At 37.6% G+C, this 24900-nt stretch overlaps 1 protein-coding gene across 1 annotated transcript in view; it reads left to right on the top strand.

Annotated features, from left to right (window-relative positions):
- The window catches only part of LOC105473677 (potassium voltage-gated channel subfamily H member 5), a 345797-nt gene that overhangs the window by 73064 nt on the left and 247833 nt on the right, over positions 1-24900 (top strand). The window contains exon 7 of the mRNA XM_011727592.3: positions 22267-22693. Within this exon, the coding sequence (XP_011725894.1) occupies positions 22267-22693 (427 nt within the window). The remainder of the gene's footprint in view (positions 1-22266; positions 22694-24900) is intronic.

Consider the following 24900-nt stretch of genomic DNA (forward strand, 5'->3'; position numbering starts at 1 on the left):
CGAATATTTTCTCTCAGTTTGTGGCTTGTCTTCTCATTCTTTTGACTGTGACTTTTGCAGAGCAGAAGTTTACATTTTAATTAAGTCCAGCTTATCAATTATCACTTTCATGGATTGTGCCTTTGGTGTTGTACCTGTAAAGTTATTGTCATACTCAAGGTCATCTAGATTTTCTCCTGTGTTATCTCCCATAAGTTTTATAGTTTTGCATTTTACATTTTATACGATTCATTCTGAGTTAAATTTCATGAAGGGTGTAGGGTCAGTGTGGATATCCAGTTGTTTCATCACTATTTTTTGAAAAGACTGTTTGTTTTGTTGCATTGCCTTTTTGCCTTCTTCTAATATCAGTTGATTATATTTATGTGGGTCTGTTCCTGGATTCTCTACTCTGATCAGTTAATCTGTTTGTCTATTTTTTCACCAATGCCATACTCTCTTTATTGCTATAGTTCTATAGTTAGTCTGAAAGTCATGTAGCATCAGTCTTCTGACTTTGTTCTTCAACTTCCATATTGTAGTGGCTATTTTGAATTTTTTGGCTGTCCATATAAGCTAGAATCAGTCTACTTGTATCAACAAAATAACCTGCTAGGTTCTTGACTGGGTTTTTGTTGTCTCTAGTTCATTTGGAGAAGAACTGACATCTTAACAATATTGAGTCTTACTATCCATGAACATGAAATATCTCTTCACTTATTTAGTTCTTCTTTGATGTATTTCATTGGTTTTGTAGTTTTCCTCATAGATCATGTACACATTTTATTAGATTTATATTTAAGTATTTTGAGGAGGGCTAAAGTAAATGGCATTATGATTTTTATTTCAAATTCCTCTTGTGCCTTGCTGGTATACAGAAAAGCAATTGCCTTTTGTATTAACCTTGTAACCTGGAACCTTACTATAATTACTTCTGAGTTTCATGGTTTTTGGTCAATTTATTCATATTTTCTACATAGATAATTATCTCATCTCATGAATAATCATCTGTGAACAATGACATTTTTATTTCTTCCTTCCCAGTAAGTGTACCTTTTCTTGTTTTATTGCATTAGCTAGAATTTCCATGATGATTTTGAAAAGAAGTGATGAGAGGGAACATCTTTGCCTTGTTCCTGATCTTAATAGGAAAGCTTCTAGTTTTTCACTCTTGAATATGATGTTAGTTATAGGTTTTTTTTTTGGTAGATGTTCTTTATCATGTTCAAGAATTTCCTCTTGTAGTTTGTTGAGAGTATTTTATCACGAATAGATGTTGGATTTGTTAAATGATTTATCTACATCCATTGATATGATCGTGCCATTTTCCTTTAGCTTGTTGATGTTATGGATTACATTAATTGACTTTCAAATGTTGCACCAGCTTTGCATACCTAGAACCAAATCCAGTTGGTCACAGTGTATACTTTTTAAAATACATAGTTAGATTAAAAATTTTTTAATTGAATATTAACAAAACTAATATTTCATTGAGAATTTTTACATCTACATTCATGAGAGATATTGGTTTGCACTTTTCTTGTAATGTCTTTGTCTGGTTTTGGTATTGGGGTAATGCTGGTCTCATCAAATGAATAAGAAGTATTCTTTCTGCCTCTACCTTCTGGAAAACATTGGAGGAAATTGGTATAATTTATTCCTTAAATGTTTGATAGATTTCACTTGTGAACCTATCTGGGCCTGATGCTTTGTGTTTTAGAAGGTTATTAATTATTGATGCAATTTCTTTAATAAATATAGTTCTATTGAGATTATTTTTTTCTCATGTGGGTCTTAGCAGATGTGTCTCTCAAGGATTTGGTTTATTTCATTATCAAATTTATCAGATCTGTGGGCAGAGTTGTTCATGGTATTTCTTAATTATCCCTTTAGTATTCATGGAATTTGTAGTAGTGTCCCCTCTTTCATTTCTAATGTTAGTAATTTGTATCTTCTCTCTGTCTTGTTTCATTAGCCTGACTAGAGGCTTATTTGTTGTTTATTTTTTTTTTTTGAGACGGAACCTCACTCTGTCACCCAAGCTGGAGTGCAGTGGCGCAGTCTCAGCTCACTGCAACCTCTGCCTCCTGGCCTCAAGTGATTCTCATGCTACAGGCGCATGCCACCATGCCTGGCTAATTTTTTGTAACTTGGTAGAGACAGGGTTTCACCACGTTGCCCAGGGTGGTCTCGAGTTCCTGAGATCAGGTGATCTGCCTGCCTTGGCCTCCCAAAGTGCTGGGATTCCAGGCATGAGCCACTGCGCCCAGCCAAAAAAAAAAATTAATTTCATTTTAAGTTCTGGGATATACGTGCAGGACATGCTGGTCTGTTACAGAGGTAAACCTGTGTCATGGTGGTTCGCTGCACCGATCAATCCATCACCTAGGAATTAAGCCCCGCATGTATTAACTATTCTTCTTGATGCTCTCCCTTCCACTCCCTGGCATCCCCTCCCCACCATCAGGCCCTGGTGTATGTTGTTCTCTTCCCCGTGTCCATGTGCTCATTGTTCAGCTCTCACTTATGAGTAAGAACATGTGGTGTTTGGTTTTCTGATTTTTAAAATCCTTTCAAAGAATCAGCTTTTGGCTTTGTTGATTTTTAAAAATGTATGTCCTATTTTCAATTTCATTTATTTCTGCTTTAATTTTTTTTTTTTTTTTTGAGACGGAGTCTCGCTCTGTCACCCAAGCTGGAGTGAAGTGGCACGATCTTGGCTCACTGCAAACTCTGTCTCCTGGGTTCACACCATTCTCCTACCTCAGCCTCCCAAGTAGATGGGACTATAGGCACCCGCCACCATGCCTGGCTAATTTTTTTGTATTTTTAGTAGAGACGGAGTTTCACCGTGTTAGCCAGGATGGTCTCGATCTCCTGACCTCATGATCCGCCTGCCTCGGCCTCCCAAAGTGCTGGGATTGTAGGCTTGAGCCACCGTGCCCAGCTATTTCTGCTTTAATTTTTATGATGGCTTTTCTTTGACCTACTTTGCATTTAATTTCCTCCTCTTTTTTTAGTTTGCAAAAGTGAAAGTTTAGATTATTGATTTTAGATTTTTCTTCTTTTCCGGTATATGCATTCAAAGCTATAAATTTCCCTCTAAGCACTGCTTTTGCAATATACTGTCCTACACGTTGTTAAATTGTATTTTCATTTTCATATAGTTCAAATTATTTTAAATTTCTTTTGAGATTTATTCTTTGACTCGTGTTATTTAAAGTGTGTTATTTAATCTCCAAGTGTTTAGGTATTTTTGAGATATTGTTCTGTTATTGATTTCTAATTTAATTCCATTGTGACCTGAAAGCTGACATTGTATGATTTCTGTTCTTTTAATAAACATAGTGATTCTAATAATAATTTAAAATTCATTTATATTTATATTGAGTATTGGATTAGTAGCTGATCCATACTCGTCTTTCATCTATAGGCTCAGAGAAGGTGTGTTGGTGAGCCTATTTGGCATCCTTTAATTGTACTTCAAGAAAAGAATTCAAATGCAGCAAAGATCTTTAGAGAGCTAATGATTAGGTATTATGCTTCTTTCTAGAAGAATCTCCAAAGCAGAGACTCTGTCTCTGTAACTCATCTTGGATTTGTATACCTACCAAGATGCCTGACATCTAATTGCCACCCTACAAATATTTCTACTGAAGTGAATGAGGCATACCACATTTCCTAACTATACGTGCTTTTTGTTAATAATGGGAAAGATATGGCCAGAGGGAAACCTTTGTGGCTTAATCTTAGCTGTGCTCTAAACTCTTTCTCCTCACAGACTATAGGGCATATCCTTTGACAACTATGTTCACATTTCCTCTCATGACTTCCTTTCCATGAATACTCTTATGCTGTCATGTAAATAATCCTCCAGTCAGATGACCTGCCCTACCAGCTTTCCATACATGTTTAAGGATTACCTTAGGGTTATGCCTCCAAGCTGTGATCTCCCACTGGGAGTACAAAGTATTGTGGACAAATAAATACTAATGAATACAAAGATGAACAAGACACAGTCTCTGAACAGATACCTACCTTCTACTTTGAGGGAAAACTTTCTCACAAACTATTCAAAGGTGTAAATAAAAGAGGGATCAGGGTGAAGGAAGAGATAGGGAAAATATTTGGAGAAAGGGTAAGAGTCAGCCTCAAGTTCCAAATTGGAACATGATGGCTATCATGTAAGCTTTTAAATTCTATTCCTGGTGGGCATTGGTAGAGAATGTTATCAAGGCTGGGTAATACACAGCTTTAAAGATAGACATTCTTAGATTTGAGAAGTTTGGTGATGTTGCAGGAACATTCTTTTGCATGAATTTCCACTGAGACAAAGCAGTCTGTTTAACTGAGGGAATTAGCTTTGAGAGGATAGGAAATAACAAGCAATGAGGATAGCATTGAGCTTCCTTTGTTTGATTTTCTTGTTTACATAAAAGATTTTTTATCTGTACTGATCTTCATTCATGATAAATTGTTCCTATTGTTAAGCATCAGGGGATGATTCTAACATATAGGCAAAGAAGGTTGAAATATATTGGAATTTGTATGTTACAGCTAACTCTTAAAGAGTTTTTTACCATAAGTAATTATGAATACTTGCATAGAGGTTGCTGTTCATTGTCTTTCTGTGTGATAATTATCCCCACGCTTGAGAAATCGTAGTTTTGTTATTCTGCTTTTGGGGAAGTTCCAGTGGAGTTCATCCCTACTTCATTTAGCCTTTTTAATACTTTGTTTTATTCCCTGATGTCACTGCTTTCACACAACACACACTAACTTATAAACAATGTGTTTGTCTTTGTATTGAATTTCTTAATCTTTAAGAAGTGTTGTTTATATTTAGGTAAAGGGTTAACAAAATTATTTCTCCTTCTGCTTGAGAATTTGACTTTTGGCTAGCAGTCTTCCTTTGTTTCCCTGGGAACTGATGAAGGGAACATGTCATTTATGTTTCTAGGCAATATTACTTATGTTTTAAAAAATGGCTGGGCATGGTGGCTAATGCCTGTAATTGCAGCCCTTAGGGAGGCAGAGGAAGGAGGATTGCTTGAGCCCAGGAGTTTGAGGACAACCTGGGCAACATACCAGGACCCCATCTCCACAGAAAGAAAAAAATATTCCCTCATCAGTAAATTGCATCTAGGCTGTGAGGAACTTTTAATAAACTATAAATAACTTCATAAGGACACCATGGCTTATAGGTTCCTTGAATGATGGAGCTTTCAGGGTTCCAATAGATATGAGTGTATCTCTTGTGGGACTCTGAAACCTATGCCTGTGGCATTGTTATTAGACGTATTAGATTAGGTAGAGCATGAGGCTGTCAAAAGCTACATCCGCAAACATTACCAACACAACCTGTTAAAAAGACAAAGCTGAGTTGAATTTATTGCTTACCACAGTAGAAGGGAACACTGCCATGCAAAGCTCTGGTAGTGTACTCAGAGCAGGAAAGACAAGGACAGAATGGATTAAGAATCGAACGTTTGATTTAAGGTGGGCTTTTAAAAACGGGGAGGGGCTAGGGGAGTGGGCTTTATCAGAATTGGGTAAAGTTCAAGAATATGATACAATAGCACAGGATTGGAGGAAACAGCAAGGCAAGGATTTTGAAGGAAAGAATTCAAAGAATCTCAGGCCATTAACTGTCTGCAGATACTTTTCACTAAAGAGTTAATAGGTCTTTGCAAAGTTCCTGTAATAAAAATATCAAACCATTTTTCTGAGCAGGAGAGTTGTGGAGAAAGAAAGTCATGCTAAGGGAGACAGAGGGATAGTCCAAAGTCACGTTAATGTAGACGGTAAGATAGAGTTTTAGTTTTCAGTGTCCAGGATGAGTGAGAGTAGTGGTGATGGTGAGATTAGACTATTTCTCAAGGCTTTTAAGTCAGGATGTCTCCAGTACCTGCTGACTGAGTCTTATTTTCTCATTTTTAAGTTGTCTTCTTGGGGAGATGGGGGACAGGGAGCATAGCTCTTTGGACTGCTACACAAACTGCTATGAGGTCTATGTCTATGGGAGAAGATGTTAATACTGTCCTTTTGATGAGCAGGGATTTCTATTCTGTACCCTTCTGAGTCTACTGATAAACAAGCATGATCTACAATAGTCGTGTTTGAATGTTTAGTTGATCAGTATTGCAGATACAAATACAGAGTTTATGATCAAATGCCTGGTGTGCACTTTCCCAGAAGATGCTAGTTTCCATTGTGATTTGTTTGTTTTTGGGTAATTGTGTCAGGAAAAATCAGCCGTCTTCAGTTATATTCATGGTTTTACACAGGATTACACTGAGTTGTGAATGGCCTTACTCAAAAACTTTTACAGATGTTGCAGTTGTCTTGGTGACAGTGAATTAAGAGGTCTAGATCATGGAAAGCAGTGCAAAAATTATTTTACCATAAATTACAGATTTTTAGATTTGCTCAATTTTATATTCAATATGATGCTACTGGAATTTTAGAATCACTTCTTCTTGTCTTCAGTATTGAAATCTAACAAGTTTAAAAAAAGAACATCTATTTAATGACATCTTACCTATGTTGGCAAAGAAAGTAATTATTTTTAGGAAATATACAGTCTCCATGTACAGAAGCCTGCCAGTACATATGATAAACATATCACTAGGACTCATCACTAGCTCAATTGTTAAATTTTTGCTCTTTAGTGTTATGAATGACTGTGTATTTGGTTTGAATTCTGAGATGTGGTGGTACATTGAGAAATATACAGGGATGGCTGTCTTAGTCCATTTTGTGTAGCTATAACAATATGCCCGAGGCTGGGTAATTTATAAAGAAAAGAAGTCTATTTCGCTCACAGCTCTGCAGGTTAGGAAGTTCAAGAGCATGGCCCTGGATTCTGATGAGGATTTTCATGCTGCATCATAACCTTGTGGAGAAAGTCAAAGGACAAGCAGACATATGAGGAGAGACAAAACCCAAACAGTGCCCTGGCTCTAGAAAAATCTACTGTTGCAGGAAGTTATCCATTCCTTTAAGAATGAATCCAGTCTTGCCAGAGTGAGAACTCACCCACTACCATGAGAATGGTACCAAGACATTCATAAGAGATTCAATCCCATGACTCAAACACCTCCCACTAGGCCCCATGTTCCAACACTACCACATTGGGGATCAAATCCAACAAACCACATGCAAGCTACAGCAATGACGTAAGAAGGATTTATTCTTCTCTGAATGTCATCCTTTAAATGAAAAAAACAAATCCCTTACTTGATTTCATTCATCTATTCACCTCAGTATATATATAGTTATATATATATTGTTTTATATATATATATTTTTACCTCTTTCTCTCTGTCTCTCATATGTGTATATATCTCATATGTGTTTATATATGTGTATATATCTCATGTGTATATATGTGTATAGCACATATCTATATCTAGCAGTATATATATATATACACATGTGTCAGGAATTCCTTTATAATAAAGGAGTATGGCTACTCCTTTATTATAAGTATTGGGGAATCTAGCAGTGAACAAGCACACAAATCCTCCCCTATCTTCATAAAACTGTTAAAGAGAAATTGTACCAGACGTTTGTTAAAAACAAAGACTGTATTCAAGACCGTTGCAATGGTAGAGAGAGATTTTTGCACTAGGGGAGAGGGATTGAACTCAACTTTGTTGAAACAAGTGGTGGAAATGTTGGTCAATATGATTAGGCCATCTAATCATTTGATAATTGGTGCTTATCAAAGTTTGACATCTACCCTCCTACAGATATTAGAAAACAGGCACTATCTTTCTTGATGATTACATTCCAAAGGAATAGCCCACAAGTCTTTGAGAAAGACATTCCTGGGTTATAAAATTGGCAAGAGGCTGAAAGAAGATTTTCCTCTGAAAGAGGCAGAGAATTTACAATAGAAAGTTTTCTAAAGTAAATGTTCTAAGAAAAGGGAAGTCAGGGTCCTAGACTTAGGAAGAAGCCAAATTAAGGTCGTCTTGGTCAGAGTGAATATTCTGGTGGGGGAAAAACAGACAGTAAGTATACATGGACAATTTAAATTATGTGTGTGTGTGTGTGTGTGTGTGTGTGTGTGTGTGTATAATTTCAGTTAGTGATGTGCTCTACAAATAAAAGTAATACAGGAGCAACAGGATATAGATAATGACCGGGGTGATGAGGAGGTGAACCATGTGGGAAAGCGTGTAATGGGCTAAATGTAGCTGTTAGGTTAGGATTTGCTTTTAGTTGCAAAGAAAAGAGACTCAAGTGACCTCAAGTAATGGAAGATTTAGTATAAGGATGAATATTTTTCAGCACATAGCACAAATAACAGTGGTACCTTAGGACCTAATGTATGACTCTAGCCCGAGGTGGCTCTGGAGAACCTGGCCCAAGGCACAGCCAATTTCTAATATTAGGGAAGTGAGCCTGAAAAAAGGAAGGAGCTGAACCAAGTATAGGGAAGTGAGGAAAAAGAAAATGGAGCTACTCTTTGAATTCCTTCTTCATATGTCTCACAGTCTTTCTTTGACATTGTTTTCTCCAGTATCATTTTCTTATAGCCTTAACAGTCCGTATTATCACATATTATCATTAAAATTGTTGGAAAAAGGGATATTTTAGAAAATTATTTTGGAGGACATGACTGTTTACTCTTCTAGCTATTTTCTTAGGGTTTGTAGATCTTTACTTGAGTTTTCCACCGCTAATGTGACTCACTCACTCTGTCAAGAAATTCTTGACTGAATTTCTTACCATGCTTGTTAATTTCATCTCAACTTGACTGGACCTTGGAGTGTTCAGATTACACTTTATTACTGGGTATTTCTGTTTCTTGCTGAGATTAGCGCTTGGATCAGTACATTCAGTAAAGCAGATTGTTCTCCCCAATGTGGATGGGCATTATCCAATCTGTTGAGGACCTGAATAGAACAAGAGATGGAAGAAGGAGGAATTCTCTCCTTTTTTCTGCTTTACTACTTGATCTGGGACATCTCATCTCATCTTGTCTTGCCCTTGGGCTGGAATTTACACCATTGGCCTGGTTCTCAGGTCTTTGGACTTGAATTGCAATATCGGCTTTCTTGGGTCTCCAGGTTGCAGATGGCAGACTGTGGAACTTCTCTGCCTTCATAATCATTTGAGCCCATTCCTCACAATACTGCTCTCTCTCTTCCTAAATATCATTATCTATATACAGTTATTCCCTTTTATCCATGGGTATACATTCCAAGACCCCCAGTGGAGGCCTGAACCACAGATGATACTGAACCCTATATATACTATGCTTTCTCATATACAGGCGTACCTATGATAAGTTTAATTTATAAATTAGGCACAGTAAGAAATTAACAATAATAACAAAATAGAAGAATTATTACAATGTACTATAATAAAAGTTATGTGAATGTGCTTGCTGTCTTCCAAAACATCTGTTTGTTACTATACTCACCCCTTTTCTTATGATGATATGAGATGAAAAAATGCCTACATGATTAGATGTGTAGGGTGAATGATGTAGGCATTGTGACATAGCTTCAGGCTACTATTGACCTTCTGATAATGTATCAGAAGAGGATTAAATTCTTCAGGTGATCCTGGATCATTAAGCCATGAACATTAATGGTTGGATGTCAGGAGCAGAAGCAGATAATGTCAATATTGGGGATCCTTGATAGTTGAAGGTTATTTTTTACTAAAACCTTTGGGAAGAACACTGTAGTTGGAAATTATTGTCTCTTTTAAACTCATTAAAATGTTGCTATTGAAATTGTATTCCATCCGGGCATGGTGGCTCACGCCTGTAATCCCAGCACTTTGGGAGGCTGAGGTGGGTGGATTGCCTGAGCTCAGGAGTTCGAGACCATCCTGGGCAACATGGTGAAACCCTGTCTCTACTAAAAATACAAAAATTAGCCTGGCACGGTGGCTCATGCCTGTAATCCCGGCACTTCAGGAGGCCGAGGCTGGCGGATCACCTGAGGTCATGAGTTCAAGACCAGCCTGACCAACATGGAGAAACCCTGTCCCTACTAAAAATACAAAATTAGCCGGGGTGGTGGCGCATTCCTGTAATCCCAGCTACTCGGGAGGCTGAGGCAGGAGAATCACTTGAACCTGGGAGACAGTGGTTGCAGTGAGCCAAGATTGCGCCATTGCACTCCAGCCTGAGCAACAAAAGCAAAATTCCATCACAAAAAAAAAAGAAAAAAAAGAAAAAACAGAAATTGTATTCCTTCGTTGATCATATAGGAGATTTTAGTGCTTTGTTCCATCTGTGGATCATATTCCATAATTCTGTCCATTATTGTTTGTAGAATCTGAAACACTTCAGCAACTTTCCACATTGGAAAGTGGATACTTTCCAGCAAGTATCCACATTGCTAGTTCTGTTTCAGTTTCTTCTTCTGTAGGTGACTCAACAAGTTCTTCCAGTTTCTCATTGGTTAGCACTTCTGATGACTTGCAATATGTTCTCCACTTCATCAAGTATATTGGCAAATTCTTCTTCACTACCTTGTCTTACTGTGTGAATTATTTTCCTAGCTTCTTCATTGATCCCCAGGAAGCCTTTAAAATCATTCATGACTTCATTCCATAAGTTCTTCCAGTAGGTATTTGCAATTTCTGATTTTAATTAATCCATTGCAGTTTTGATGAACGCTATTGCATCAGAGATAGTGAATGATTTCCAGCACTGCTTTATATCTGGATTAGGGTCTGCATTAGTTGCTGATCAAATGCAATCAAATATCAGGCAGGCGTATGTGGCATTGACAAACCAAATGATATCCTGGTCAAAGGGCTGAAACAAGGAGGTTATATTTGAAGGTAAAAATACAACGTAAACATTTTCATTTTCATAGAAAATTCAGGATGGCTGGGTGCATTCTCATCTCCATCTCCATCCCTGTTCCTGTATCCATCTCCACCTGCACCTCCATCTCCATCTCCATTTCCATCTCTATCTGTATCTCCATCTCCATCTCCATATCTCCATCTCCATCTCCATCTCCATCTCCATCTGCATCTGCATCTCCATCTCCATCTGCATCTCCATCTTCATCTGCATCTGCATCTTCATCTCCAATCATCTTCACCTCCATCTCCATCTCCATCTGCATCTGTATCTGCATCTGCATCTCCATCTCCATCTCCATCTTTATCTGCATCTCCATCTGTACCTCCATCTCCATCTCCATCTGCATCTGCGTCTCTGTTTCCATCTTCATCTCCATCCCCATCCCTGTATCCATCTCCATCTGCACCTCTATTTCCATTTCTCCATCTCCATATCTCCCTATCTCCATCTCCATTTCCATTTTTCATGTCCATCATGTCCTGTTGGTCCTGTTTCTCTGGAGAGCCCTGACAAATACACTTAGTCTTTCTTCTCTTTCGCTTTGTCTCTTTGCTTACATAGCCCATCATGGCCACTTCAGTCTTACTCTGCTTCAACTTTCATTGCCTGTTACCTCATTCCCTCAGCATTTCTTGTATTATTTAAGCTGTAAAACAAGAGTCTTAACCTTCAGGGATGGGGATAGTTAGGAGAAGTGTCTCTGAGAGAGTTATATTTTTAAGCCCAGATCTGAAAGATGCATAGGAATTCACCAGGCAAAAGAAACTGTTGGTGGGTAGGGAAATTCTTTTAAACAGCATGTTTGGAGATCCCCTGGGTGAGAGAGAATATATTTTTAAGGTAGGAAAGAAGTCCTATATGAACAGAGTGTAGAGAGCAGAAGACAGATGCACAAGGTGAGTCTGAAGAGGTAGGCAGGGGTAGGTTGTGTTAAGGAGTTTGAGTTTTATTCTAAAGGCAGCAAGAAATTATTGAAGAAGGATTTAAAACATCCCCAATTTGGTTTGCTTGTACATATATCATAATGTTAAAAAAAATTCAGGGCTTTAGGCAATATACCTCTTCGTAGGGTACATACTTTGGTCAAGCTTTATATTCACTGTGGACCCAGTGGATATGAAAATAAAAGTATTTTACACAACAAGAAGCATATTAAATGTTAGTACATTTTGGATATTGCTGGCAGTAAGTGCCTATTCTTTATCTGTCTGTCTGGCCATATATGCCACTGTGTTTCACTAAGAATATGAATTGGCTAATACAGGAGTTATGCACAAGTTATTTAAATTCAGATCTTCTACAGGAGAATGCTAGCTAATCCATGAAATAATTAGGATTATTTCCCCGTAGAGCTCTTGGTAGCTTGAGTTGGAGAAGTGAATTCTGAACAGGAGAAAAAGCAATATAATTTGTTATCTGGGTTAGAGGTTCAGATAAATGTAGTTTGCAATTTTTTTTCAGTCTTTAAATTGCACTCTACAAAAGGAAATGGAAATGGACTATGTAATCATTCATGTATAAAATCTATTTAGAATAAGAGCCCAATGCTTATGAAACAGAGCTTATTATTGTTTTGTGGTTTCTATCCAGTTGCCTGATGTGGTACTACTCATGAAAATTAAGAAGCTATTAATTATTAATTATGGTATCAGTGCTGGGAGAATCAGAAATTATTATAAGAGATTTGTATATTAAGTTATTCTTTAATTAATGTTTTCATTCTTTCAATCACTAGGTTTCTAAGAGTCCTAGAGTGTGTTAGGGATAAAAGAATGAAGGAAACATGATACACATACACAATCACAAAGAGACAAGTGTCATGAAGAGAATGTACATGGTTCTTTGAGATTATGTAATGAAATGACCTGATCTAGATCAGAAAGGGAAAGTTCCCTAAGGAAGTGATAACTGAGCTATAATCTAAAATATGGATAGAACCAACTAGGCTGAGGAAGGGGCATGAAAGAGTTGTAGAACATTCCATTTAGAAAGAACAGAAAGTGCATAGTCCCTGTGTTTGAGGGAGAATGACATACTCAAAGAATTGAAAGCTGGATGGAGAGTGAGCAGAAGAGAATGGGGCTAGAGTGGTAAGCCTGGACCAGACCATTCAAGACCATATAAACAAAACAGATTTTAGAATAGTGGGAAGCTGTGAGATGATTTTAAACCAGCAGTGATTTTGAAAAGGTGACTCTTATGCAGTGTTCAGAACAGATTGAATGGGTTTAAACAAATGCCTTGACACTTAGGAAACTCCTGTAGATAGAGGAGAGAGATGCTATTAGTATGATCTAAGGACAGGACAGTGGAGGTTGAGAGAAGTAGATAAATTTGAGAGATAGTTAGGAGTTAAAATTACATATTGATAAAAACAAATATTTTAAAATAATGGAACCTGAATCAGAACAGTTTCCAAGATCTAACTACCAGTTTATAGGAAAGTGGGAGGACAGAGGATTATAATAGTGACACCATAATGATGAAAACCTCAGAATTCAGAATTTAGGAAACTCTATAGGACAAACAAATAAATTTGACTTCAACAGATTAAAAAAAGGAGAGGGAAATGTGTAGATTAAGAGACACATTAACAAAGCACAAAGTGTGGACCTTCTTTTGTCCTAATTCTAAGAAACCAGCTGGGGAGAGGTTGGGCATTGAGTGGACTAGATACTTGCTGATTTTGAGAAATCTTGTTAGGTTTTATCAGGTGTGATAATGGGTGATAGGTTTGTTGAGTTAAAAAATATGTTGTCTTTTAGAGACATACCCTAAAGTATCTATGGACAAAATTATACATTTTGGATTTGCTTCAAAATAATCCAGTGGGACCAGGAGTTTGTTGTTAAAAGAGAGATGTAGAAGAAGCAAGGGTGGTGATAAGTTAATAATTACTCTAGCCAAGTTATGGGTAAATGGGGGAATTGTTGTGCTATTTATCTGTTTTTTTTTGTATGTTTGAGCTTTTCCATGATAAAATATTGTTCTGAAATGAATAGGATTTTAAGGTAGGTTGGGTGAGGTGTTGTCAGAGAAAGGGATGGCAAGGATACTTCTTGGTTTCTGATTTGCTTAGATAGCTGATTTAGGAGTGTGAGGGGGTGCATTTTTTTTTTCTTAATGAGAGGGACATGATATGTTTAAATATCTGTGGGGAAGATGTAGTTGAAGAGGGTATGGTTGGAGTTTTGAGTAGAGTAGAGAAGGCTTGAAATACAGTGAGCAGGTAAATTTATAAGAAAAACAGGAAACTTGCTAGGTAGTGGACAGATGCATTGAAGGTGATGATAATGAATTTATAGTGGAACCCATTGTATAACTTTCTTGAGCAGTTCATAATACAGATGTGAAGAAAGCTGGTAATTGAGCCAGGACTAGAATTTTGAGAGTGGTTGTAAAGGAGAGACAGAGATGCTAAGCAATTTAGGGTGTTAATGTTATTGAAATTATAGGATTGCATAAGAAAAAAGGTAGAGAATGAAGAGGGTTAATAAATTGGGGAAAGGTAGATTTGTCATTGGACTACAGGTTCAGTAAGGATCAACTACTTTTGCAGTTGGTGTAATTGGGCCACTGATCTTGACAGAGAAGCAGCCCTGGTCAGATAGCAGGATGATTCAATTCAAAATTTCAGAGCTGGAGAAAGTTTTGGAATATAACAAATTTTAGATTATGATCATGAGAGTGGGTATCTGAGGAGAAGTAGAAAGGTTGTTGGAGATGAATTGGTGAAGAAACTCCAAGGCCAGGCTATTGGAAGGGTCATCTCCATGGATACCACCCAAGGTGATGTTAAGTTTTAGGTGAGATTGACTTTTAGAAATATTTGTAAGATTTATGAAGTAATAACTTGGAGTTCTTTATTCTCATGGAGTATTTGTTGGCATCCATGATAACAGCGACATATTTCTGAATATAACAGATAAATAACACCCAACAATTGTGTATTAAATCTTACTTTACCTGCCCATATCTTTCCTATTTGGGATAATGTCACATTAAAATGGGACCTCTCTATTAATGCGATATATATATTGCCCCAGTGTTATGTCATAGAAATGTGAAATTCTGTGCTCATAAATATGTAACATATGCACTTTTCTTACATTTTTATCAGTTGTCATTTTTCCTGCATATCAAATCACTCTAAGGCTTTACAGGTAATGACCACCATAATTTATTCAACTCATGAGTCTGCAGTTCAGTTGGGTGGTTCTGCTGATTTAGGCTAGGTTTGGCTTATCTCAACTAAGTTTACTCGTGCATCTGTGGTCAGCCACTGAGTTGGCTAGGCCTGAATAGTCTAGGATGGCTGAAATGCATGACTCGAAGGGATGCTTCTATGGTCTCTCATCCCCCAAAGCCTAGTGAGTCTTGTTCACACAGCAGCTGGGCTGGTTTCCAAGACCACAGGTGAAGGTGGTGTGCAAGGCCTTTTGAGCCCTAGGCTTGGATCTGCTGCAATCATTTATATCACATTCTGTTGGCCAAAGCAAGTCCTAAAGTCAGTCCAGATTTAAGAGATAGGAAATAGACTGTATCTCTTGATGGGAGGAATTATAAGTAACATTGCAGAGGAGTATGGATACAGGGAGAAAAATAAACACAGCTATGTTTTTGAAACAATCTACCAGAACATTGTATTGTGAGAATGCAAAATGTAGGTGAAAAATCATGCAACTGGATATAACAAGTCTGTATTCCTGCTCTTTTATCTCCACTTAATTATCATGTGTCCTTGGCCAAGAAAGTTAAAGAAAATAGGAAGGAATATTGGCTGAATTATCTACCTGCTATTATTAGTGATGATCAAATGAGAGAATTGATTTGTATTTTGGGTGGCTTTATCATTGCAAGATATTATTTTACTCTGATAACACCTCACATCTCTTTAATGTGGAATAGACAAAAGTAACTTGAAGAGTTACTTTTGGCACAGAGGTGTCTCCTGGATATTACTCCTTGTGCTACTATGGCCTGAGGGGCTTGTCAAGTAAGGAAATTGGCTAGAAAGGTGGAAGGCTGATGGCTGAAAGTCCTCCATTCACCCTGCTGTGTTCTGTTATGCACTTGATGTATTTGATATTCTCTTCCACAGTGGAACCCCAGGGATTTGTGTGTTAACAGCTCAGAGGTTGGGATAGAGGCAGAAAGCCACTGGAGTGCAGAGGAGGGCACAGAAAGATTGGAAAGTTTGGAGTGACATGAAGCAGAAAATCAATGAGTAGCTAAGACTGGTGGAAAGTACAGCATCAAAACATTGTTATGAAAAAGGCGGAAGTACATAAGAAGGGCATTTTTGGAGGATCAACCTCTAAGACTGTCCACTAGTATCATATGAGTGAAATTAAAATTGCCAACAGGAATTAAATGCAATTTGTGGCCCAATCTAAAGGTTATGAGAATGAATCATAAAATAAGGAAAGTCTCTTATTTTAGATACAATGATGGCTATGACTCCCTGCCCCCCCAACGAAATATCACAGGATGAGTAAGAAATTATTAATCTGAATCATGTACTGTGGTGAAATGTTAGCTTAATAACACATCAGTGACTATTGGGTTTTCCATAACCTTTTTTTGATGTTTGTGACATACTTAAAGAAAAATTATCCCAATCTTAAGTGTACAGCAGAAAGAATTTTCACAAAGTGAACACAGCTAGTGATTAGCAGCCATGTTAGGAAGCAAAATATTGCCAGAACCTGAAGGTTTCCTCATGTCTTTTGTAATCACTGCCCCTCTCCCAACAAAGGGAGACAGTATGCTCATTTAACCCCATGGAGTAGTTCCACCTGTTTCTGAACTCTTCAGAAATGGAATCACACAGCATATACTCTTTTGTGTCTAGCTCCTTTTGCTCAACATGATGTTTGGGGGCAAAAAGGAATCTGGTTTTATTGGAGCACTAGGGCTTTGCAGAGGCATAGAGGGAAATGACCTGGCAGCATAGACAGAGATGGGATTGCGGGCATTGAAGGCCTGTTCAAGAGATTATGCTTAATGTCTGTGATGAGCCCTTGGAGGATATGCTCAGTGCTACCTTTCAGGGAGATTAATATTGCAGCAATGATGTAGGAGAGACTGGGGGTAAGGACAGGAAGGCTGCAGGGTGGTTGGTTGTTGTGGAAAATGTACTCAGAATCTGAAAGACTGGGTCTGAGTGATACTCTCATTCCTTGCTGTCTTTGGACGGTTTGTTCAACCTGACCAAGCTTCAGTGTCCTCATATGAACAATGAAGGTAGGAATCCTGCTATTATGAAAACAAAATGAGTTGATCCATGTTGGAGAACTACAGACTATATAGATATAAGAGTTCCAGGGCCTCCATGAACCCCTATTGTGGGCCATTGCTGTGACTGAGTGGCGAGAAAGAGGAGGCTAGGTATTTAATCTCCTTTATTCAGTCATGTAGAGAATGCTCATGTTTAAGCAAATATTGCAGGTATTCATGTGGTTGGATAAATTACACTTTAGGTATAGAGACTTTCAGAATGAATGAAGGAAGATTCTGGAGACAGACTGCCTGAATGTGAATCTGGGATCCTCCTCTTACTATCTATGTGAACTTAGTCCAATTATTTTTAACTTTTCTGGGCCATGCTTTAACGATAGGTACCACATAGGATTGTTCTGAATTTTAAATTAATTAATACAAAGAAAACACTTAGAATAGTACCTGGCATATAGTAAATAGTCAATGTTATTATTGCCTTGTTTGTCTTTTCCAAGTAGCAATAAATGACCTAACTTTCTGTTGGTTAACTGCATAGAAGTGTGTGGCACAGGCTTGTTGAAATCTTGTTTGCATCCTTCTATCCCTGTAGCTCCAACTTTTTTCTGGGTTACCCACATTAGGATTGAACAGAGTGAGCTCAGCCCTCATCCGTGCGCTGTGTATTTGAATATAAATAGTGCCCTGCCCCAATCTCCCTTTTTCCAGTTCCTTTCACTTTTCCTAATAGAGTTGAGTTTTGAGGGGTTTTTTTTGGCAGTTCTCTGATGAATATATTCAACTGATCTCCTGTGTGTGTGACCTAGTAATATGGTTTGGTTGTTTCCCCACCCAACTCTCATCTTAAATTGTAGCTTCCATAATTCCCAGGTGTTTTGGGAGGGACCAGGTGGAGATAATTGAATCATGGGGGTGTTTTCCCCCATACTGTTTTTGCGGTAGTAAATAAGTCTCATGAGATCTGATGGTTTTATAAGGCGTTTCCCCTTTTGTTTGGCTCGTATTCTCTCTTGCCTGATGCCATGTAAGATGTGCCTTTTGCCTTCCTCCATGATTGTGAGGCTTCCAGCCACATGGAACTGTGAGTCCATTAAACCTCTTTTCCTTTATGAATTACCCAGTCTCAAGTATGTCTTTATCAGCAGTATGAAAATGGAGTAATACACCTAGTCAGTGTAGAGATTAAGGATAATTTCTCTTTTGTACTCAATGAAACACACTATTAATGCAACCTTTATTGACTGTTTTGTTCTCTACATTATACTGTTAAATCATTCTGAGTTTGTAATTAAAGCTCCCCAAATTCACCCCCAACATTTGCTAGTTTCACAAAAGTTTATTCTTTCGTTTATTGAATTATTGGCTGCTTAACATATTACCATATGCCAGCTTTGTAATTGACAGTAGATCTACTCCTTAGAGTTTAGAGTTTCCTGGAATATGCAAACACACTTGTAGTAAGTGTGACAGTGAAAACTGTTATAATAGAGATGTGCAGAAACTGTATGATAATAAAAAGGAAGGATACCTAATTCTCCCAGTGGGGGACGGGGGAGAGTATGACAATGAAGATGGCAGAGGTAGGGAGAAGATGTCAGGGTAGTACACGTGGAAGAGAAAGTGTTTGTCATAAACTGTATGTAAGATCCTAACCACTAAGAGAGTGGAGGAAGAAAGCCTTTAAACAAAGAGAATAACTTGTAATGTAGCATGAAACAGCATGGACATTCTGAGAACTACTCCTACCTGAGAACGGCAGCAGCCTAGAGAGCAGGTGGAGGAATTGGCAGGAGAGATGCTGAGCAGGTAGGCAGGTACAAGGTCCTGGTGGGCTTTGCATGTCACACTTGAAAATTAATATTTATTCCTATAGGTAATGAGCCAACATGAAAGGAGTTTATATTAAAGAGGGACATGGTTAGATAGATATGCATTTAAAAAAATACGAGACTGATAGCCTTTATAGTGTGATCTGTGAATTAGAGGAAGCAAGAATAGAGGTGGGATGGCTGATGGAGAGGCAGTTCCTGTCACACAAGTGAGAAAAAACTGTGAAGTCATGACCAAAACATGCCTATGGGAATGGAAAAGAAGGACATTTTCTGAGAGATTTATTAAATAGATATATTTTGAGCACTTAGGCACTTCGAGTGATGAGACTCTCAGGACTTGATAACCAGCTACATGTGGCAGGAAATGGGAAAAGTGGAGGCTTTGCCCCAGGTCTGAGGGACTGGGTGGATAATGATGTCATTCACATGATAGAAGATAGCTGATTTGGGAGAAGCAAAGGGTTCCCTTTGGGACCTGTTTTTGGATACCTGTGGGATATCCACGTGGAAATGCACAGCAGACGTTTGGGTTAGTATCAATAACTCAGGAGAGAGGTTTTTTTTGGTGCTAAATGGACTTGAGAATCATTCATATATAGAAGGTGGTTGAAAGGGCGTCAGTTGGAGGGTTGGCTAAAAACCAAGAGGAAGTGGTGCCAGAGGACCTATGGCAGAGAGAGAGTCTATAATGCTTGGTATATATCTATATACATTACTAATATTTTATATATACTTTATGTATATATATCAAGTATGTATATTTACTAATATTTTATTACTTTTTAAACTTATAAAACACTTTATAATATTTAAGTAGTGTCACACTACTTCTAAACCTATGGTAGAGAGAGTCTATAATGCTTTATAGATATATAACTAATATTTTATATATACTTTATATATCAATGTCTATTTACTAATATTTTATTACTTTTTAAGCTTATAAAACATTTTATAGTTTTTAAGAAGTGTCAAACTACTTCTAAATATTAGAAAATGTGCTTTCAAGTAAGTAGAGTCCAGAGCAGGCCTGTCGGGATGGGTCACCTCCTTTTGGAGCAATCTACTTGCTAGAGATGAAGGATGTATGTCTTTCCGCCATTTGGACCTAATTCTAGTAGGTCCTAACTCATCACATTCTAGTTGGGGCTTGTGTTGGCTTTCTTAGTTTGAATGGGGTGAAGAGTTTCTCTCTGTTTTTCCTTCTCTTTGCTTTTAGTTATTTTCAGAGAAAAGAATTCAGGTATAAATGACTTTTCTATGCAGCATTTAAACAGCAGTCCCAAAGTTCCTTTAAAAGTTTGAGCTAACCAGAAAACATTATCTATAACATCATTGTTTTTATTTGTAAACTGAACTCTGTTTGAGCTTTTCATGTATTTCGATTATGCATTTCTTTAGAGCAGAAGTGAGGCATATTTATCTTAATATCCCCAGGGCTTATAACAGAACTTGGCATGTAGGAGTGCTCCATAAATGTTTATTTTTGTACTACGTGTTGATGACTACACAGTTCCATTTTTGAAAGCTTTCAAGCTTTCTTGACTCTTCCTACCTTCCAACATCTCATGTCACTGAATTACACAAATTTGTCTTCTTTATTTTATTAATTCTACTCTTTTTAACTGACTAAAGTTCACCATCTTTTTCCCCCAAGTGTTAAAGTGAAATGGAAATTTGTTTTTAGGCTGTATATATGCCACAATATTTGAGAGTTTTGACTTAAACAGAGGTAGGCCTAAAGAAATTGAAGTTGAGACAGAAACCCGGCAGGATGACCCTGCTACTCCTCTGTTTCTATAGTGACTCTTGTTTCTACTTCGCTTTGTTATCTTTCTCTTTTAAATTTTCATTATGAAAAATTTCAAACACATACTGCCTTATAGAATATAGTATAACAAACCAGCAAACCAGATGCATTCTTAACTGGTTCTTTCTTTTTTTTTTTTTTGTTTTTTTGAGATGGAGTCTCGCTCTGTCGTCCAGGCTGGGGTGCAGTGGTGTGATCTCGGCTCACTGTCCCCTCCGTCTCCCAGGTTCAAGCAATTCTCCTTGCCTCAGCCTCTGAGTAGCTGGGATTACAGGCACCCATCACCATGCCCGGCTAATTTTTGAATGTTTTTAGTAGAGACGGGGTTTTGCCATGTTGGCCAGGCTGATCTTGAACTCCTGACCTCAGGTGATCCACCTGCCTCGGCCTCCCAAAGTTATGGGATTACAGGCAAGAATTACTGCACCCTGTCAACTGTTTCCTTCTTAATTATCAGGAACTTTACCATGCATAATTAGAGTCTTATTAATATACATCTATTCTACTGCAACAACAAATTCCTCCTTGCTGGTCAGAATTCATGTCAGAGTAAGTTATATTAGATTCCTTGTCTACATTCTGGGAGACAGGGTTAGCAGTAAGGAAGTCCTGGACATGAATGGATTTGCAGGTGATGACTGCACGAGAGGCTTCCTGGATCACTGCTCCATTTTCCCTCCCTGCCTGTTTTGTGAACTGCATCAGGAATGAACTTATCCTACCTCTGCAGGTGGCCTATTACATGCTTCCAAAAAGTAACTATGGGACTTTCACTGATTTAAGAAAGCCTATGCTGTGCTTTGATTGGGATAATCCCTTATTTGTTATGTTAAGCTTCTCAACAAAATATGAATTTTGCGGCTGCTGTTTTTTTTTTTGGTGTTCTTTTTGGTGGCTTTTGCTAGAGAATGAATAGAATTTAGGAGGCCACATACCTGTTTCAGCTTCAGCTCTGTTCACGTTTTCAGAACTCTAGAATGTACTGATTCTCATGATTGTGGCAGGAGGTAGTGGGGCCAACAATGCTATTTGTTCATTTTCCCCATATGTACCCAAGGATTTCCTGTTTGATTGCCTGTAAGACTGTGCTTCCTTTTTCAGAGTTCTGCTATTTGGAGCTATCATAAAATAAGAAATGAAAAGAAACCTTTTAGAGTAGAGGGAAAATTTTATAGGAAAAGGAAATAAAAGTTCTGAATTCAACACCCTTATTTGTATACTCTGTATATAATGCATTTGAGCATTTTTCATCTTTGGTTTCTCTCTGTACCATTTATATTCTACTTATGAAAATAAATTGGGAGTTTCTTAGCTAATGAAAAGTTATTTTATCTAATAATTCACAAATATGAATTTCTGGGTAGGAAGAAATCTATTTTTTTTCCAGTTTATCATTTTGACTTTTTTGATTTCTAAAAATCAGACCTATAGTATACATCTGTTCTTAATATGTAAATGGATGGTTAAATTTATGAAGGTGAGTCATTATATTGTTTCCCCAGCTTTTTTTTTTTTTTTTTTCCTGAAAATGTGGTGTCTTTTTTTTTTTTTTAATCCAGGGAATCAGCAGTCTCTTCAGTTCTTTAAAAGTGGTGCGTCTCTTACGACTGGGCCGTGTGGCTAGGAAACTGGACCATTATCTAGAATATGGAGCAGCAGTCCTCGTGCTTCTGGTGTGTGTGTTTGGACTGGTGGCCCACTGGCTGGCCTGCATATGGTATAGCATCGGAGACTACGAGGTCATCGACGAAGTCACTAACACCATCCAAATGGACAGTTGGCTCTACCAGCTGGCCTTGAGCATTGGGACTCCATACCGCTACAATACCAGTGCTGGGATATGGGAAGGAGGACCCAGCAAGGATTCACTGTACGTGTCCTCTCTCTACTTTACCATGACAAGCCTTACAACCATAGGATTTGGAAACATAGCTCCTACCACAGATGTGGAAAAGATGTTTTCAGTGGCTATGATGATGGTTGGCTGTAAGTATTTTAATGTTTTCATTAAAAATTATTATTATTGGCAGTTTTCCTGGCTACAATCTCAGATAGGATTAAAATGAACTACTTTGTCTTCGGAAAGGTATTTAATCCATCTGATTTGCATTTTTTATCTACTTTAGAAAATAGAAATGCAAAATAATATATTTTACTCTTCAGAACATATTAATGTGTGAAAAACATATTAATGTGTGTACCCAACAGAGCTCTCTTGAAGGAACCAGGACCAGCATCCAGACAGGTGGCATTTAGCACATTCCATAGATTTTGTTGGTAATGTGTTAAATTCCAAAAACAAATAGGATCCAATGTGAAATATATTGTTTATAAATATTCTAGTTAATACTGAATTCCTAAATTAAAGTTGAACTTAGGATACACTTTTGTATAGGTTTTTACAAGTAAGACTAGGAGAAGGGGTTTATTAACGTAGTCTTCATTACAGTCACTGTAGGTTGAATATATGCCTATTTGAGGGAATGAAAGGATTGCTGAATATAAGCCCATTCAGCAATGAGAAGTGTCTAGGATTTAACATGTATACCTGAGTACCAAGTTCTTAGAAGTGGAATGCCCCCAAAAGGGACAAAGACCATGTCCTTTGCACTCAGACTGCGACTGGATGGCATCAGAAGACCACGACCTAAAGGAAATACATACCAAAGAAGTTGCTTTTGAAGATCTTGAGGGAGACTTCACCATCATTCATGCCTTCAAGTTGACTTAGATGACTCATTCACACCTAGTTCTGGTACCTAAACTAACCTTAAGATTGTACTGAAGGTGTGATTAGCATTATTAGCGCCTCTTAAGCCTTCGGATCATGATCATTGGTTTTTGTGTGTGTGTGTCTAAGCTGTTTTTTCTGAGATTCCATGTTACAGAGACTTAGATTTTGACATTGATGGTAAAAGTTCTTGGAGTCCAGGGACGTTGGCTGGACTGTGAAAGGTTAATATCTTGGGTCTAAGCAGGTAGTTTTCATCGTTTAGAATGTCTGAAAGCTATTGGAGCATCAGTGTTGGCAGTTGTTCAGCTTCTGTTTGTCCAATACACCCTTGTACAGGTATAGGAATAAGAACACGCAGACTCTATTTGCTGGTTAGAGCTTGCAGTTAGAAAGAGAATGAGAATTCCAAGTGCTGTCTGCTCCAGAGGCTTTCAGCCAGAAAATGTCCTTATACACAGGGAGAGATCCTGATGATTAATTAAACTGATACCTACATATCCAAAGTGGTAAGATGTATGGGCAAAAATGTACTTTATAAATTCAGAAGACAACATTTTGTCAGATGCTGTATTTAGCACCATACTACTTTTCATATTTATACAATACATTTTGCCTTATACTTGAGCATAGATTTAAAAAAACCTTTTTGTTTTGAAGTAATTATAGATTCATTGGAAGTTGCAAAAATAGTATGGAAAGGGCCTTTGTTATCTTCACCTAGTTTCCTCCAATAATTACATCTTATATAACTATAGCTCAGTGTCAAAATTGACATTGATATAATGTATGTGTATAGTTCTGTATTGTTTTATCACATGTGCAGGTTTCTTTAATTACAACTGCAATCAAGATACGGAACCGTTCCTTTACCACAAAGCTCTCTCTCCTATGTAATCTAACCATTTCCCCCAACTATCCCTATTCCCTGAAAACTACTAATCTGCTCTCCATCTTTATAATTTTGTGATTCTGAGTGTGTTATATACATTGAATTATGTAAAATGTAACCTTTTGAAATGGGCTTTCTCCACTCAGCATAATGCCCCTGAGATCCATCTAAGTTGAGTGTATCAATAATTAATTTGTTCTTTTTTATTGCTTAGTAGTAGTTTATGCTTAGGATGTAGTACTGTTTAACTCACCATGTATTGAAGGACATTGTATTTGTTTCCAGTTTTTGGCTATTACAAATAAAGCTGCTACTTGTGCCAGGATCCTAGTCAATCTGTGTGGCAGTCTGGGAAGCACCACTTGTAACCTTATAACTCAAAAACAGAAAAATGTTTTATCAAACGATTGATGGAGACACCAACTGCCTATATTCTGTTGAGAAAAATAATCACTACTTGCAAATGATAGACTCTTTTTCTAGAGAAAGTCATCCAAAATTTATGTGCCTTTCAGCAAAATTTAGAAGTATGAGTGTGGCAACAATCCCAATTCCTAGGTCCTTATGAGC

Source organism: Macaca nemestrina, chromosome 7 (assembly GCF_043159975.1).
Source record: "Macaca nemestrina isolate mMacNem1 chromosome 7, mMacNem.hap1, whole genome shotgun sequence".
Taxonomy (NCBI): domain Eukaryota; kingdom Metazoa; phylum Chordata; class Mammalia; order Primates; family Cercopithecidae; genus Macaca; species Macaca nemestrina.